General features: G+C 41.6%; 1 protein-coding gene across 6 annotated transcripts in view; it reads right to left on the bottom strand.

The window, feature by feature from the left end:
• FAR2 (fatty acyl-CoA reductase 2) overlaps positions 1–19,234 on the bottom strand; it is a 157,331-nt gene continuing 138,097 nt past the window's right edge. For all 6 annotated transcript variants that reach the window (XM_084510647.1, XM_084510649.1, XM_084510652.1 and 3 more), the window contains 4 exons: positions 15,074–15,245; positions 11,028–11,157; positions 7,339–7,466; positions 1–5,272 (listed from right to left, as the gene is read on the bottom strand). In XM_084510647.1, the coding sequence (XP_084366773.1) occupies positions 5,110–5,272; positions 7,339–7,466; positions 11,028–11,157; positions 15,074–15,245 (593 nt within the window). In that variant the 3' untranslated portion in view covers positions 1–5,109. The remainder of the gene's footprint in view (positions 5,273–7,338; positions 7,467–11,027; positions 11,158–15,073; positions 15,246–19,234) is intronic.

Raw genomic sequence — 19,234 nt, 5'->3', positions numbered from 1 at the left:
TTTTAAAATATTTTGTTTTATTAAATGTTTAAAATAACATAAACATCATAGTAACAATTTTATGGCTGAGGTTCTCACAATTTTTGAATTTAACATTTTATCTGAGAGCTCAAAAGATTACACCTTTACATTAGAAACTGTAAGTAAGATTCATAACAGTAAGTTGTCTCATAGCTAACAAGAGAATAGAAATATTAGATAGAACCATATAAACTTTGGACAGAGTGAGAATATTTTACTATAAACTAGGGTTTGCCAAGATTATTTAAGAACAAGTAACCTTTTATAGGCAGTTTCATGTTAATCTGAACAAAACTCAATTCACAGTTGACTTTTTAGCAACAGAGAAGAGCCAGATAGCACTTAAAAATAGAAAGAAGTGTATTTGGGGAATAATTAAGTTGACTCAAGTAAGTCTATATCACCTTCATACCAATAGTTAGCACCATATAATGGGATATTCACCATTTTAACTTATGGGGAATGTACAGTATATTACTTACTCTGAACTAGAATAAAGGGTCCAATTGTAACAAAAATTCACCCTTGCTTTCTGCAGTAGAATATCAATGCTGGAAGAGCAACAGCATGCTTTCAACCATGAAGCTGTAGCTTATTTACAAACAAAAAGATTGCCCCCCCTCCCTCTTTTCCCAGTTGCTTATTCATGATAATGATTTGATTATTTAATAGTACTACAGGTTTGGTTTCCTTTACATTGGAAACTAGGATAGGTTTTATCACTTCATCTTAAACTGAATTAGAAAAGGGCATACCAAATGAGCACAGCCGGCATTTCAATATGAGCTCCACTATTTTACACTCTCTGTATGTTGAATGAGAAGAGTAGTGCAGGAAGATGTAAATACATGTACACCCACAGACAACTATGTTTTCTTGTAAAAAAATGTAAAATAAGGAATCTCTTGAGGAGGTGGGTAATGTGCCAAGAACCAGTATAATACTGGCATGTCTGTTACTCAAGAATTCTTTTTACCAAGAAAGAATTGTGTTTTTCTTAACAAAGTTACTGAAGTGTCGGGAGGGGGTGAGAAATTTTATTTTTTATAACAGACATGCTGGAAATAAGCAGCCTTGGTTGTCAGTCAAATAGCTGTTTAAACTCCGATTAATTTTAGGGATTTTTTTTTGTTGTTACAACGATTTAATAAAAAAAAAAAAAGCAACACTTCTTAATTGCAAGCTTATGCTCATTGCTCTTTGACAATGGAATGCTATTCAGTGTTTCATTGCTTTCACACAGCACTTCATAGCTATAGCCTACAGACTAGCATGTGTGTGCATGGTATTAACAAAACATTAATACACTGGATTCAGCAGTAGTCCTTGTTATTTTTGTAGCAGCACTGCAGGCTTCCAACACTATGAGCACGTAACTACAATGCAAGTTCATAGGGTACAAAAACGATAGACGATAATCTCATTATACAGTCTTGTGGCAGATATTTTCTTTTATGGCTCTGCAGAATGACTGTCAATACTGTTCTTTATGCTGCCTATTGCTTGTTGGGGGAAGGACAGGGGAGCCTTTTAATTCATCCATCTTAATAGAAGAAACCAAACTGATGACAAAATGCTGATGGAGCTCTTCCCCTGCCCCTTGGGAGGCAACCGTGGGCTATCTATAATATCTCTAGCCTTCAACCATGAATAGTATTCACTCCTGAATTTTTCATGTTAATTTGTCAGTACCTCTGATCTAACTTAATAAATCTATTTTGCTTTTCTATTGCAAAAAGGTTGTGAGTATAAATGAGAGAGATGGAATATGAGAAAAAAAAAAAAAAAAAGTATCTGCAACTCGGCATTTTCTTTTAGATATCTTCCCCAAGATTTGGATTTCTTCAGAGCACATACAAATACACTGAGAAACACAAATTAAAAATGTCAAAGGTAAGTTACAACTTGAGGTGAGAACCAGTTGTTATGCCAGGTCCAACTTTCCATTATTACTGTCAGAACTGGCAGCCAAATGCCATTGCCATGTGTCAGTTTCTGCATTGTCTTTTTTTCCTTTTTTTTTTTTTTTTGTGTCTGCTTTGCTTCAGACAATCACCTGAAAATATATCAAGCCACAAGAGAAAAGATTCAAACTTCACTGCATGTTATGTCTGTGTTGAAACAAGCTGAAAGCTTAATCTCCCCCATAGGCAAGGCTAGAGCTCTGCAGCCAGCTGCTGGCAATGGTGTGTGGCTACAAAAGATCTCCAGAACAGCATACACCATCTGCAGTATCTATGTTTCTGCAACATTCCAAGCAGTGCCTGCTGTTTTTCAGGGATGAGTAGTAGCTTTGCTGTGGCTGTTACCTTCAGCAAAATGCTGAACTGCTTTAGAACGTGATACCACTACTGTCTAAGTGAATCCCAAAGTGTCTTTCTGCACATACAGAAGACAGGTCCGGATATGTTCAGAATAAGATACTTCAGACTTGCTGGGACAATACAGCCTGTGCAAATAACTGTGAATGCCTGCAAGCATATTTGAGGGATGCATGGAGTGACTAGCATTGGTGAAGGGAAGGCAGAAAACTTCACTCATAGCCCAACAATAGTAGGTCTGCTCTACATCAGTCAAGTGTTGTAGGTAGGTGTAGCAGGCCTGCAGTATTTGACTTTTCTGTGACACTGAGCGGTTTTGTCTTATCATGTGGACAGCTTAAGACATATGATCCCCTTAGCTGTTGTTTCTCTTTGCACATAAGTCTGGCACTTAAAAGACTTCTTGGATATGAGATAGCTTTTTTTTTTTTTTTTTTTTTTAATGAAGCTTTTTCAAAATAGTCTGCAGCTTTCTTTTGTTTTTAAGCCTTTCACATAAGAAGTCTGGAAGCCGGCAGATGACCTGATTATTTATTTGAGGGAATGCAGTCTTTTTAGAGGCATCCCTATGATGACCTGCTTTGTGCTGTTAAGGTAGCCACAGTCTCTGCATAGCCCAGTTAGTCAAGGATAATGCAGCTGACCTTCACCATACGCACTGCTAAAGTCAGTGTAAAAGAAATATCTGAGCACCAGCACTGAAACCTGTACCTCCTAGTTTCCCAGGCAGTGACACCTCACATTAGTGCAATGCACAGCATGCACTGCTCACTTTCTGGCATTGGAAAGCATATAGCTAACAACCAGTACAGTTTAATTTTGAAAATATGTTTTCAAGTCAAGAGCTTACAAAAATTGCATCTTTATAAAATGGGTGCTTGACTTAATTGAACACAGATCGGAAGTAATGTGTGACATAGGGGCCTTTGCTAGGGATCCTGCCATTTTGGACACCGTGCTTCTGGTCAAGGTCTGCTACAGGCATCATTTAGTAATGGTTTAAAACTAGACCTCTGGGGCATACAAGGGAAGATTAATTCCTTGAAACTTTAGAAAGACTTCTGAATCAGCTTGGATGCACAAGTAAATATATACATTGTCATCACAACTTGCTCTTGCCTTCACTGCCAAAACCAAGTACAACTTTTAAAGAATGCCAGCTTTGTAGATGCTATTCTCAGTTCTCAAGACAGCACTGTCTTTTTTTTTTTTTTTTTTTGTGATAAAGCGTTCAGACAGCTAGTATGACACAAGACTAGACAAACTGGATGTTGCAATTGTTTCAAAAACTAGCTGTTTTAAAGTCTCATAATCTTAAAGTGCTTATTCAGTGTAATCTGAATAAAATATATTCCAGTATTACATTTTACTTTGAAAATCTGATAGCATGAAAAAAATTGTTGCACTAAGTGTAATTGCACCAGCTACTTTGAAGAAACTTCTTTCTCTTTCTCCCTCCTCTTCCAGAGGAATCTATATTTTACTAGGTAAAACAAGTATCTCCAATAGCCTTGAGCTTTAGGAAGATCCCTGGATTCCTTTCTAAAATGTAAAGTAGGACAAAATATTACCTTCATATTGCATAACTGTTTTTATTCAAAAGTCAATAAAACCTCTCTTAACTTCAAAAAAAAAACCAAAAACACAAGTTTTAGACTCTAGTTCCTCATGACAAGTGGTAGCAGAATTGGCCTGATAGGATTCCCTCAATACATACCTGTATACTTTCTTTTGCCTGTGCAAGTGCTCAACTGCAAAGTTATTTTGCTGTAATGAAATCTTGAAGGACAGTATCAGGCTGTTTTTGAACTACAAGCAGATAAATGGAAGGGGGAAAAGGACTCACTCAAAAATAGTAACAAGTTTATGATTTTTTTTTTCTTCAATCTCGTAGGAAGTCTTCTTTTCATCCTTTGAGTAAATAGAGCATTTTACAAGACAAAGAAATGTTCCAAGCAAAAGTGATAAATGCAAGATCAGGGCTGTTTGGTAGAAGATGATCTGTAATCTTAACCAAAGAGAGAAAAAAATGCCTTTCTGTAAGAAAACAGTTTGTGAGTGAGAACAGTTAACACAGGTATATGAATGCTATGTGTGTCTTCAGTTATGGCTTGAAAGTATCAGTCCTCAGTAGCAATATAATTCAAGATCTGAAAGCTGTTCATTGTGTTCACTGGCCTAATGTAACTGATTTTTCCCCCTTTATGTTTTGAAAAATTGAAAATGTAAAATCATGATTTTCAATAAAATACAATTTCACTGAATGAGAATGAAGAAATAAATAGCTTCTTTATGAAGACCTCTCACAGGTTAATTTCCTTTAGCCTCTTTATGAAGACCTCTCACAGGTTAATTTCCTTGACTGGTTCTTCTCTGATGGCATCCCTTTCTTCTAAGGTTCTAAGCTTTAAATTTGCTTCCTTTAAAAAGGAAGATTGAATTAAGATAGCCTAGATAGTACATGGGAAGACTGTAACTTTGGTTAATCCTTACTCTTGCACATTGGGCTCTGGATGAAAGGTTCCAGCTTGATCTGTTCCTAAAGCTTTATGGCTTTAAAAATTGGTAAGGTCCTATGGAAGAAAGACCACCATGTATTAAAGCATTAGTTAAAATTAAAAAGGTGAACACGTAACTGTGCACAATAAATGCAGGCTGCAATTAGAAGAAGTGGATTTTTCTGCTACTTTCAGACCCCGATGCCCATAGTTGCTGATTAGAAGGGATGGAGGTCCTTCTGGAAGAGGCTGGTTGCTGATGTATGGCTTCAGTGCCTGAGGGTGCTGGATGCCCTGAAGTAGGAAAGGAACTTGTAGCAGAGGCTCACCACAAAGTACCAGATGTTTCGAGCCATCTGTGACCTTGCAATGAAAATGCGCCAGATGATCACAAGGAGGGTGGTGTTGAATGCATATCGGATATTCCTCAGTCTGAGAAAAGAGAGAGACATATTACGGAGGAAGAGAAAAGCAACAAAAACTTTAACAGCTTACTTCATTTGCTACAGATAATTTTCTAAGAAATCTTGTTTATAAGTGGCTCTTGGGCTTTTTACCTCTACTATTTTAGTAAAAATACTGTGTCTAAGATGTCTCTACCAACCACCAAGACTGTGTTGAAGTTACGATGTAGTGCCTAGTTAATATAATAGATGGAATATCTGTACTGTTAAGACTCTCTTGCTCCATGAACTCTACTTTCAGACCAGAATAGATACTGAAGTCATGCTGAGAGTTTTTTTGTTTTGTTTTGTTTTTTCATGATAGTGTAGTCCAATACCTTCTGCTTTGATTTGGTGTATCAGTTATTTTTGACTATGTAGGATTGGTGACAAACTGGAGGAATTTTACAGCTGATAAATGAGATTCTCTTATTTGTATGAAACCTTGCATTTAATGCTGGGAAATTATTCAGTAATCATAAAGGTCTTCACTTTTGCAGTACTGCAGCACTGTTGATTAGTTGTATTTTTGTTTGTTTTCATGTGTTGTTTTTTTTTACACCATATATTTAAACTGAATTACTGGCTCTTTAAGATGCTAGTTATATTGTCCTCTGTGTCAGTCCAAAGGGACCTAGACAGACTTGTGAGAGGGCCTATGCAAACATCATGAATTTCAACAAGGCCTAGTGCAAGGTCCTACACCTAGGTCAGGGTAATTCCAACCACAAATGCAGGCTGGGTGGTGAATGGAGCCCTGAGGTGAAGGACTTAGGGATATTTGTTGATGAAAAACGCAACATGAGTTGGAAATGTATACTTGCAGCCCAAAAAGCCAACCATATCCTGGGCTGCATCAAAACAAGTGTAGCTAGCAGGTCAAGGGAGGTGATTCTCCCCTCGTACTCTGCTGTATCCTGTGAAGTCAGGGTGAGAGTTGGGTTTGTTTAGCCTGGAGAAGAAAAGGCTCCAGGGAGACCATATAGTGGTCTTCCAGTACACAAAGGGAGCCTACAAGAAAGGTGGAGAGAGACTGTTTATCAGGGTAGTGATAGGACAAAGGGGAAATTTTAAACCAAAGAAAAGTTTTGATTAGATATTAGGAGGAAATTTTTACTATGAGGGTGGTGAGGCACTGGCACAGGTTTCCCAGAGAAGCTGTGGATGCCCCATCCCTGGAATTATTCAAGGTTGGATGGGGCTTTGAGCAACCTGGTCTAGTAGGAGGTGTCCCTGTCCATGGTGGGGGGGGTGGAAATAGGTGGTCTTTAAGGTCCCTTCCAACCCAAGCCATTCTATGATTCCTTGCTCTGGCAACAAGACGTTTTCTACTTCTAGTATTTTCAGTGCACAAGAATGGTTTTCTCAAAGGAAAAAACAAAACTCCAAGAGAGCTGTGCTCATTTTGCCTACATTCCTCAGTAAAAGGACTGGAGAAGATAGGAAGAGCTTTAACTGAAAAGGAGGAGGACAATCTCATTTAGAAGCTCATAAAACTTTCACCAGGGCCTCAAATACATAAGTTCTGAATAAGTTTTGGAGTTTTTTCCATTTTGCATCTTCTCTCCTCCTAAGAAATCAGAAACTTCAACTTTAAATGAAATTCAAAATTGCACTAGCACTTAAAGTTTTTATGCAATCCCTCTCTGTTGGAAAAAAAACAAGAAACCAAAACAAAAAAACTATCTAGGAGTTTCATAAAATCTAAATTTGACCGTTAGTTTTCTATAATAATTGTGAATGACCAGGAACTTCTACATTCATAAATTCCTCTTATGTATTGCAACTTCAGTATTTGGTCACCTGCTGTGAAAGCATAATGTTTAGCCCCTGACTGTTAGTGTCATCAAGAGTCCTTTTTTCTCACAGGATGAAAACATGAAGTACCAACAATGGTCTATCATTAAAAAAAAAAAAAAAAAAAAAAAAAAGCTATGCTATATTTATCTCCATATTATTCGACAATAACATATTTCAATGCAAATAAGATAATTTTCCTCACAATACATTCAAGATAGCCAGGAGCTCTGGTCCTTGTCACTGGGTATGACTTACTTTCGTAAGTGCTGCTTTGCTGCTGGGATGCCAGACATGTCTTCATTTAGCAAATACTTCTTAGCACCTAGGCAGTAGCTTTCAATGTATTCTGACCAGTGCAGCTGACGAACATCAAAGTTGTATAACTGGGAGATAAAGACAAAGAGCAGCAGTTTTATGCCAGAGTTCAAAACAAGTTCACTTTAAGCCTCATTCTTCACTGACCTGCTCCTGACAAGGCCCTCTCTATTAAGTTCTTAAAGCCACTAAGTTTCAAAGAAGACATGGACACTTAAAAAACTATAGTTCACAGCTGTCAATCAGTGAGCTAAACAGCTGAGAATTTGGGCAAAGAAATTAGAAATTTAATGCTACCTGGCAGAAAACAAAGGTAAGTTTGTCTTTCAGGTCGCCACTTGTACATTAACACATGTATGGTACACGTATGGTACACGTATGGTACACATTTTTCTTGGAAGAAACATGGCATTCCACTCAAGCAAACATACAACTGAAAGCCTCCCTGCAGGTTTTTTGCATGTCACTAGAATTAGGTGTAAGTAAATGAACTGGACATTGAATCAACAGGAACCTCTGCAGTGGTTACTACTCTGTGCTGTGCTCCATTTTCTCTCATCATCTAGATTGATAGAAATCCAAGGAATGGGTTATTCTGTTGTTTGGCATCAAGAAATCTCATTGCAGAGCTAAGTACCCCAATTAATTTCAAAAGCTGATATTGGAAAAATTGATAGCAAGCCCTCAGGTTGTTGTCTGTCTACTAGAGCAAAGAAATGATTTGTAAAGAGGAAGTGGTTTTGCTGTGGAGTGTTTTTTTTTTGTTGTTGTTTGTTTTTTTTTTTTTTTCTTTCTTTTTTAATGAAGCAGTGAAGTGAACGGTGCTTCTTACTTACAAGGTCCTAAAAGGACGGATACTCAGAAAAATACCTTCTTTTCACTCTCAAGACAAGCCAGGCTGGTTGGTTTGGTATGAGAACTTTGGTATCAGGACAGCAACAACTTGAGCGAAGAGGGGTTACCTAACTATGTCAAATGCAAAACGTTAGCTACTGTCCAGATCACCATGGGCATTAGATATGTTTAGAGAACTGTGCTGCCCATACCATACCTAGCTTGTCTACTTACTTGCAATGTACCTGTGGCAACATAGGATGCAGTGCATACCAATAGTTTTCATAACCAGCTTGGTAAGCATGAAAAACTGTCTAGCTTGCACTGAAGTCCTTGCTGCTGTGACTTTTTGTTTATCTGCATCAGTACAAGCTCCTATATTACCACTTATGTTCCCTCTACATCTGCTATAGTCACAGCAGTACCAGTGCCCTTAACCATTCAAATTTGTTGCAAACAATACCAGTACAGACTAGGGAAGAAACCTCTAGACTTTTGTGCTGGGAATCTGTGTGAGAATTTTATGATGGGAGACCAATTTGATGTGAATGTCCAAGTATCTCTTTGCAAGGAGATACTGACCAAAAGTGCATTCAAGCTTTTCAGACCTTCTGCCTGTATTCCTTCAGTCTTTCAGTTACAACCCCATTCTTAAGGAGTTGTATTTCAAGCCTGTAAGGACTACAACAGAACTTGACACCGTGCAAATAAATTGCTGCCTGGGAATTTAAATCAAACATAATTCTTTTTCATATTGTTCAGGCTAAGACAGCATGTATTAACTAAACATGCCCATGCAGTACCCATTAAAACTAATGTGGAAGAAAATGCCAAAATCATTCAAGTGGTTTCCTTCCAGATCACCCAGCAAATTTCATACTGCCAGAGGAGATGAGGGAAAAGGTGACACAAAGGAGCCTTCTAGCTTTCTAAAAGTGAGACACTAAGAAAATTAGGATGAGAAGCTATTGAGAATGCTACACAGTTATCCAGTGATTAGTTAGTTGCAATGAAACTAACCTGAGCACATAACTTTATGTTACCATTGATATTGTCTTTCAGAAGTAACTGTACAGCACAATTAGTTTACATGGGCATATCTCCCCATGACAGGTGATGCCTGAAATTCTTGAGAACCAGAGCTGTAATATGAAAACTGGAACTGACCATTTATTCTAGAAATATAATGTCTGTACAAAAAGGAGTGCTGTTATCCGTCCTACTCCATTGGGTATTTCAGTCTATGTAGACAACCATATGGGAGGTAATAAACTTGCCACCATTACATATGATACCATTAACTCCTTCAACTCAACAGGCTGAGTACAGCTGGTTCACTGAGGATATAAATTTATGTTCCTATATTGGGTTGATGTGGCAAGGGTTTGGTAGCAGGGGAGCTGCAGGAGTGGCCTCTGTGAGGGGCTCTAGAAGCTGCTTCAAGTTAGATCAGAGCCAGTTACACACAACTCCGAAAGGAATCCACTACTGGCCAGAGCACAGCCAGTGAGCAATGTTGGTTGTGCCTCAGTGAGAGATTTAAGAAAGGAAAACAAAACAAAACAAACAACCTGCTGGGCAACAGCAGCTGGGAGAGAGGAGTGAGAACCAGCCCTGCAGACCCCAAGGTCAGTGCAGAAGGAGGGCAGGAGGTGCTCCAGGCAGGCAGCTAAAATTCCCCTGCGGCCTGTGGAGAGGCCCCTGGTGGAGCAGGCTCTCCCCCTGCAGCCCATGGGTCCCACATGGAGCAGATCTCCATGCTGCAGCCCATGGAGGAGCCTCCAGTGGAGCAGGTGGATGTGGCCTGGAGGAGGCTGCAGCACATGGAGAGCCCCCACAGGAGCAGGCCCCAGGCCGGAGCTGCAGCCCGTGGAGAGGAGCCCACGCAGGAGCAAGGGGTCTGGGGCAGCTGCCGCCCATGCGTGGGGGACCCATGCTGGAGCAGTTTGCTCCTGGAGGATGGACCCTGTGGTACGGAGCCGTGTGGGAACAGTTCCTGAAGAGCTGCTGCCTGTGGGCAGTCCCCGCAGGCGCAGTTTGGGAAGGACGGCATCCCGTGGGAGGGACCCCACGGGGAGCAGGGGCAGAGAGTGACCGTGAAGAAATGGCAGGGATAAAGCGTTAGGGACAGACCACAGTCCCCATTCCCCATTCCTCTGCACCACTTGGAGGGAGGAGGTAGAAGAGGGTGGCTGTAGGGAAGGTTTTTTTTGTTGTTGTTTTTGTTTTAGTTTCTTTTGTCTGCTAGTGATAGGAAATAAATTATATTAATCTCCCTGTACTGAGTCTGTTTTGCCTGTGACAGTGAGTGATCTCCCTGTTCTTATCTCAGCCCCTGAGTCTTTTTCATTGTATTTTCTCCCCCTTTTCCTTTGAGGAGGGAGAGTGAGAAAGCGGTTGTGGTAGGGTTTAGTTGTCCAGCCAGGTAAAACCACTATAGCTCCCTTTGTGCAGGCCATTTTGTCTGTGAAAGCAAATCTAGGTTATTTATATGCCAAACAGGAACTTGAAAACAAAAGGCAGAGAGCTGCCTTGTTAAATGGAAAGACTTCACTGACTGAACTCTCAGAGAAGAAAGAGTAATACATCTCAGGAGAAACCATCCTCCAAAATCTTCCAAATGGAAGGTTCCTGATAAGTTCTTTAATAAAACAAGGAGGAATATATCTTTTCAGATCAAAGTCAGTACCAGTCATCTAGGCAGATGCCATTCGAAGGCTGAACACAGCACAAAAAATAATTGCTGCAGATGAACAGAGGTGGAGTTCAACAATCCACACGCAGGGCATACTTACCTTTCTGTCCTCTGTGTTAAGCTGACACATTAACATATTCATATTATCTGAAGACCAATCCCAGGACTGGGTGGAGAAATACTGCAGGAGCATCATAGATTTGTGCAGTCGATTGATAATCTTCATCATTCTAAAATAGAGGAGGAGAGTCAGAGATGAACTTGAAGTTTGTCCTTACACAAAAACTGGATTTTTGATGTGTAGATGTTTTCACAGGTGAATAGGACTTGCAAAGCCTGATGAGCCCTCCACTGAAAACTAGCTCAGCAAGAGTCTAACAACTGCTCCAGCTGAGGTCCTGAGCCTACAGCTGCTCAGCCTTTATTTTTGTTCTGAACATGAGTGCAAACAAGCACTCTCCAGGGCAGGACTGAGGCTTAACTTACTGTCCTGAACTGCAAAAGGGTAAGAGGCTACACTACCCATGGTAGTGTGCGGTGAAGAGCCCATCTTAACCAGTACAAAGTCTGCACAGCAGATTACAAAACCACAAAGGTGTGTTGTTTGCCTCACAAGGCAGATAATTCTCTTTCTACCACACAAATGTTTGTCTGTTCTCAAGCTAGAGTTGACTCCTGAACTGAGGCTCTGATTTTGGAGTTAGCCCATACTGAGCCAGCTCTAATTCAGAGGTGACTGCCTCTGCAGCATGGACAAGATCTTAAGTCTATTGCTCAACTTCACTTTTCAGATAATGGCATCTTTTTCATGTTTCATGAAAAATCATGAGGTTTCTCTGATCTCTCCATTTGACTTAAAGGCCACCCTTCTCCCTGTGCAATATACAGTGGCAGTTGGGAGTGATTTTTATGTCCTTCCTTACACAGGAAGAGCCTAATAGCATTGCAGTCCTGGTGGATGACCTTGGAAATCATCGTACACATTATTTTGGTGTGGGAGGAATGGGAGGGCACAGTGAAACTATCTGAATATCTTCCTGAAGCATCCTCATAAAGATGAAAGCTGATTCAGGGCTGCTAAACAGGAACTTTGGAAATGTGGGTTGAGGTCTTTCATGTGTCTTGGCCTTTCTTTATGACTCATGTTTACATAAAAGGGGATGACAATAATGCTGTCCTACCTCAGGATTATTTTACAGATATTCCAATGGTCATGAGTATGAAAGGCCTGTGGGAGGCAATTGTTTTAAAGTGGGATGTGCAGTGCTCAGTCCATTTTGAGAGAATGCCATGTTCTCTCAGACTGGATAAGGACAAGGGAAAGGATTAAAAGGCTGATTTCTGGGGAAAACAGAGCTGTTTTCACTAGGAATTCTGAGCTGCCTAGAGGGTAACAAAGTCAGTGTGACAAATAAAAGGCGGCAGTCTGTGGAAGAATGGTGCCAGGCTGGCCTCTCTCTGTGCAGATGTGACTGCCACTTCGATAAGAACCAAGCACAGCAGAAAAAGACACAATGAGTACATCAGTTCAGAGGAGAGCTGTGCAGCTTACTAAAAGTGATTTTAAAGCACTCAGAAACCTTACATAGACACTCCTACTCAGAATTAAAGTGGCTCTCATTTTAGAAGCAATACAACAGATTTAGGAAACTTTCATTCTGAATAGTTACGTGCATATTGATTAAATACAGTTTATCAAAACTACTTTAAAATTGCTTCAAATTAATCTTCCTGGTTGTGCACGTGTAGGCAAGTATGACAGGAAGAACTTTGTGAGTATTTTAATACCTTTTAGAAACTTGGAAAACAACGTATTAGATTGCATTGCAAAGATCGAGTTGCCTCTTAAACTGGCTCTTAAAAAGCCATCAGTATCTTTAAAGTGCTTAGGGTTAATGGAATCTGTCAGAAAAAAAAATAAAGAAAAAGAAAGGAAGAAAAAACATAAAGGAATTAAAAGCGTATCCCTGCTTTTGTTTTGAAAATAGGCTGTCACACTTGAAAACGAATATCCTATTGACATGGCCTCCTGTCAACGTGGGCAGAATGAGCTCTGCCTGTAGATCTACCCAAAGCAACTTATCTCAGTAGCTGGAAGTATTCATCAAGGAGATAAATGAAGGCATCTAAACAGAAATGCACAAGAACTGCATTTTTCACTGTAACGGGTTCAGCTCAAATGTTGTTACCATATTTAAAATATTTACTAATTTAGATTAAGGATTGCCATGTTAAAAAATATCAACCAAGGAGATAAATGCATTTTTGCACTCTGTGCAGCTATAGGAAAAATTTTGTTTAGAATATCTGTTTTCTCCACTGTGGATGAATTGAGAGGCCAGGATTACCTGTCACCAATAGCCTTATTAGTTACACTTCAGAAAGCCATCTTGTCTTCTAGAAAGCTGTTTACAGAAATTATTTATTTATTTTCTCCCATACTGAGCCTAGCATAAGCAGATTCTCAGGTGTGACAGGTTGCCTCAAGAGACTAGTATATAAACCACATTATTTTTCTAAGACGTGGATGGATGTATAGCAATAAAGATAATCCATTTAGGGCAGTTTTGCTAGACACCTAGCAATTTATGTGAAGTGAACTAACAGTGAAAGTAAGATTCTCAGGAGTGGCAGAAATAAAAGTCTAAAGCTGATGGAGATGGATTTTGTCGCAGCCATGAAGATGGCTCATTCTTTGATAGGTGGGAGTGACAAGTGGGAAGAAAGTTAAGTCCAGGAGCTTTCTCAAAGCAGAGGAAAAAATATGAAGGGTAACATTAAAGCAGGTTCATTGACACATTTTATTTTTGTTTTTTAATAATATTTGAATATGGTTTACTGCTCTTAAGGCATAAAGACCTGATATTTAGGTAGGTGAAAAAAAGAAAGAATGAGCTGTTACCATTCTCTCTCTCACATTATTGCAGTACCTGGATAAGCTTAAGTAGCCCTGTAAAAAGAAATGTGAATTATAAAGAAAAAAAAAAAAAAACAAGACTTAGTGAGGTAACAAGTTCATTCCTGAGCCATGTTTGCTTAGGTCACAGATCTGAAAGTGCACAAGAAAAGATTCTTCTCTGCATGAGTTCATGCTGAACTCTACTTGAAATTCAAGTATGGTTTTATGGCCAATAACCACTGGCTACCTGCAATCAACTTTATCAAAAATGTCAGTTGTAATATCAATAGCAAGATCTTACTGCTGCCTGTTTTAACAGAGCACTGAGATTCCAGCCTGTTCTTCCTCATCCTCAGTTTACCTCTATTTTTATGGAAATTCTTGCCTACTAAATAAGTGGAAGTCATTTTATAGACCAGTTTCCTTCTGTAGCAGACAATCAGAGAAATCAGAGCAGTGCATCAGCCAGGGATTTCCCTGCAAACAGCCAAAGCCAGCTTTCTAACTAGCAGTTAGTGTACAGAGGCTGACATGGAGCAGAGCACCAGCACACTGCTCTGTTCTTTCACAATAAATTTTCCTCCATAATGGCAAGGAGTAAAGAAGGAAGCTGGCTGAGTTGTGTTATTTACATTAGGATTCCTTCCACACAGGACACAGATAGCTATGTTCCTCCTAGCCGTGACACTGCCAAGGCTCAAATACCAATTGCAATGGTAACCTGTCCTTGTAAATACAATTTGGAATTTATTCATACTCAGAAACAATTGTTATGCATCCTAGATTTCCAGTTGTTTGGCCAGTGCTGTTAACTGCTAATTATGAATCTGATTCATGAGAGAAAAAAAAAGTTACCTAGAACTGTTCTAAACCTTGCCAGTCTCAAGTCCTTACACAAGCTTGATTCCTTACTCATAGCAGCAATCACATCACAAAGCTGCAACAATGAGAATCTTGGAGGACAGAACAACTAACAGTCTTTCTTCTGCTGGCTTGGGAACCTCTGAAGTGTGCAAAGCTGAGTTTAAAACCTATGGTGTGCCCTGAGCACTGGAAATGTTGGGAATGCTAGGCTATCCTTAACTATGGCCATTCGGTTCCTCTTCTTTTTGAGTAATCTCAAGACAAGGCCTGGAGTTGGGAGGAAGACCAGGAACTCCATGCTGGGGCAGCCAGTTCTCAGGAGTTGCTAGACTCTCTATAACAGCAGCTGATGCGCAGATAATTGAGGGTATGCAGTTTCTTACCTGGGCTTTCTTCCTGTCAGCCTCATGTACAGGTCATAGAGTATGGCTGGAGCCTTGTGACTGACAGTTATCCAGTACTGGTTTATCAAGTAGTTTGATGTCAAGTGAGCATTGGGTGTTCGGAAGGCCTGCTCCAGTGGGTTTCTTTTGAATGTGGACATGACATACTGTTCTGTAAGAGAGCAGGAATTTAAAATCAAGCACTTGGCTGAGTTGGGAAGAGCCATACCAACATGGTATGATAAAATCTCCGCCTTCTTGGCATCTCCCGTTACCCTCCTCGTTCAGCAAGGACCCACATTATCCCTAGTCTTCCCTTTACTGCTTACATACTTAAAAAAACCCTTCTTATTATCTTTTATCTCTTTTGCAAGCCTCATCTCTAGGTGGGCTTTAGCCTTCCTTGTCACGTCCCTGCAGGCCCTGACAACACTTCTATACGCCTCCAAAGAGGACAGGCCCTTTTTCCACATTTCATAAACCTTCCTCTTCCTTTTGATCTCATCGATGAGCTCCTTGGTCATCCATGCGGGTTTCCTGCCCTCCTTCCCCGATTTCCTACTCTTTGGGATGCACTGATCCTGAGCTTGGAAGAAGTGCTGTTTAAATGTTGCCCAGCTCTCACATGCACCCTTGCTTTCTAGCAACCTAGGCCATGAGGCTCTGTGATTGCAATGAGATCGTGGCCCCGCAACCGAACACAGATCTTGAGCTCATCCTGTTTATTTCCCGTGCTCCGTGCATTGGTATACAGGCACTTTAGGGAAGCAGTAGGCATAGTTACCCCTGGAGGGATGCAAGAAGAAAATTCCGGATGGGTATCGGGATCATTACCTTCTCTGAGGAGCCCTCAGCCAAACCTAAGGGACAACTCAGAGGTTTTTCCCTATCTTCAACAGTGACAGCAGTGACAACTTCCCCCAGCCCTTCTCTGTCTCTTTTAGCTCCCCTCCCTTCCCCCATCAAACCTAGTTTAAAGCCCTGGTAGTAAGTTCGGAGAGCTTGCTCCCCAACACAGTTGTGCCCCCACTTGCTGATTTGAAGTCAGTCAGCAGCCCACATACCTGGCTTCTCAAAGGGCTGCCCAAGATCAAAATACCCAAATCCTTGGCCCAGACGCTACCCCCTCAGCCAGTCGTTCACCTGTCCCATTCTCCTCCTTCTTCCTGGGTCTCAGTCACCCAGAGGGAGGACAGAGGAGAACACTACCTGCACCCCTGATCCCTTCAACAACCTTCCCAGGGATGCAAAGTCCTTTTTAATATTCCTCATTTTTCTAGTTGCAGCTTCCCAGGATCCAACCTGAATGACAACATGAGGATAGTAATCCTCCAGTTTAATGAGCTGTGGCAGATCCTTCCTAACGTCTCTGACACATGCCCCAGGAAGACAGCACACCTCTCTGGGTAGGTTATCTGGGCGCCAAATGGGAGCCTCAGTGCCCCTCAGCAAGAACTCTCTGATCACTTAGACTCTCCATTCTTTTTTTGTGGCACTGGTTGTGATGCACTGCTCTGCTCAGCCCCGATCCCTATGCTCAGTATTTCCCCCAATCTTGACACGCTTCACAGGGTTGCTTCCCAGCTTCAGACTACTGCCCAGACCCTCAACCTCATCCTTTTCCTATCTGAGAAGGGAGTCACCTACAATTACCCTTCTGTCTTTCTTGGTGGAGGCAGTCTTGAGGCATGGAGTTGACTTCATCACCCTAGGCATCCTCCTGAGTGTACTTTCTACCTCAAGCTCACCCACCGGTCTCTCAAGCTCCAGGGCCTCAAATCTGCTGTGTAAGGGCACCTGGGAAGGTGGGGCCACGGGTGGGGGGGGGGGGGGGGGGGTGCCTGCAAGGTCAAGCAGGGACCTGTCTCCATTCCTCCTCAACTCCCAGGTCCCCTCCCTCAGCCCAACTGCAACAGGGCAGGGGGTCCACCCCCATCTGGGGTCTCTCACCCCAGTATCTCTCCTTCAGGCCCTGCAGGGAGTCACTCCACCAGTCTATCTCCCGCTCACACTCCCTGATGGCCCTCAACCTCTCCACCTCCTCCTTGAGCCCTGCCACCAGGCGGACCAGGTCATCCACCTGCTCACACCTCACACGCACGGTGTCTCTGCTTCCCTCAGAGGGCAGCAACAGGCTCAGGCACTCCCTGGATCCAGAGACCTGAACTGCCGCACTGTTGAGCGGGCAGTCAGTCTGGGTAGTTACAAACTTCCTATAGAGAAGCTCTCTGCCTAATGTAGACCATTGTGGCCTAGCTAGTGGTATACAGCCATTAGATGAGTTGTTCTTACGGTAGGGGGGGATCGCTCTGTCCCAGCTAAGCGCACCCTGATCGTGCAAACTGCCGACCCCGCCCTGTTTGCCCGTCCAGGTCGCCGCGCTCCCCAGGGGCGGCTTTTGAACGGCCGGGGAGGGGGCGCTGCCGGCTCCGCCTACGCCTCGTCAGCCTCCCTCGCGAGGGCTGCCGGGCCCTGGCGGCTCCCACGGCTGCCTCGAGTGGCCTCGGTGCCGGGAAAGAAGCCCTGCTTGTCCCGGTACCCCGCTCCGCTGCAGAACGCGTCTGCCCCGGAGCCGATCGCCTCAGTTCCCTTGCTGGGGACCGCTGATATTTTTGAATTGTGATAGTTCTGATATTGCCTGCATGGCTCAGTCTCAATTCAAATCTTGACGTTACTTTACCACAAATCTAGTTTTCAACTGTAAACTGGTTGTGGAGGTGACCTTTTGTAAGACGTTAAAGATATTGCTGTCTTTGTTTTCTCTTTGCATTTTTGGCAGAAAAAGCAGAAAGTACATCCCGTGTCATGTCAGACCATCAACCATGCACAGAATTCACTCAGATCAGCAACACCTTTCTCATTTTAGTTACTTAAGGCTTGTACTGAGAAATGCAGCTGTAGTACAGCAACAATATTATGCTCTTCTCTTGGTGTGAGAAGAACCTATATCAAGAACAGATGAGATACTGCTGAAAACTCAAGAAAAATTCTGGAAGTCAGGAATGAAAGCAATGTTGTTTTAGAAAGCAAATAAGACGGAAGTGAGACCAGTCTGAAAGACTTTCTGAAAGAGTTAGGAAAATGCTAGTTTTACGTAACTTGGAACAGTTAATCCTACAGATGTTTTCTCTACAAATCTTCCCTATACTGGCTTGCACCAACTCAGCGCAATGATGCTATCTCCTAGTTTTTGGAAAAGATTCAAACTTCACAAGACTAATAATAGCCTTTTATACTATGACAGTTTGTTTTTGGAGAGAGAGTCCAACAGACAGACCAGGCAAGCAAAGAATCCTGATCCAGAAACACACCACCTCTAGGAGCTACTGAAATGACAGTGGGTGGTCTTTCCTCTCCTACCACTGCATGAAAACGCAACAGAAAATTCTACAACTCAAGGGCATATTTAGCAGGGGGAGAATCAGACATGGGTCTCTCCTAGACAGACCACAAAAAATTGAATTATTTTTTTTCCACACACTGAACACTATTTTAAAGTATACTTTAAGAATTTGTCTTGAGCAGAAATAACAAAATGCGCTTTACACAGTCAGACTAGTAAGACTTACACTGCAGCAAAGTAGAATACACTTCTTCAGTTTAATACTCAGTTGTCTGACCACATTTTTGTAATAGTGGGGAGAATAACTTCAGTAACAGAAGACAAAAAAAAAACCTGAAGGCATAGCATTCTTTATAGAAGAAATAAACCAGCTAAAGATCCTTTTAGCAACAGAGGTTTGTTTTTATCTGGAGATCTACTGAATAAGCTGTTCTGCAATGTGTGTTTCAGCCTAAGTTCTTACTTAGACTTACATATTTTTCAAATAATTTTCTTTTAGATCTTTCTCTTCCTTCTTTCCAAGTGCATCACTCATGTTCTCATGCCAGTCTTTTCTGTTCCCTACCCAGGGCATCCTCAGCCCACTTCAGTCTCAATTTCTCTGTTTTGTCTTTCTCTCCTTTCCTCCTCACCAAAGAACCATAACTGTGTTGTGCTTCCTGTTATTCCTGCAGTTCGTCCTGGTGTAAGTCTCAGTAACCGGGTGCTCCAGCTCATTCCCTCTGCAAACTCCAATTTAGATTTGCACTAAAATGCTCAGTCCTACACTAGATGACCCCCAGTCCCCAGTCTTGTTTCTTCCAAGTTCACTCTCACAA

Source organism: Aythya ferina (genome assembly GCF_964211825.1).
Source record: "Aythya ferina genome assembly, chromosome: 1".
In the NCBI taxonomy this organism is placed as follows: Eukaryota; Metazoa; Chordata; class Aves; order Anseriformes; family Anatidae; genus Aythya; species Aythya ferina.
The sequence above is the reverse complement of the archived record's forward strand: the minus strand, read 5'-3'. Positions and strand labels throughout refer to the sequence as shown.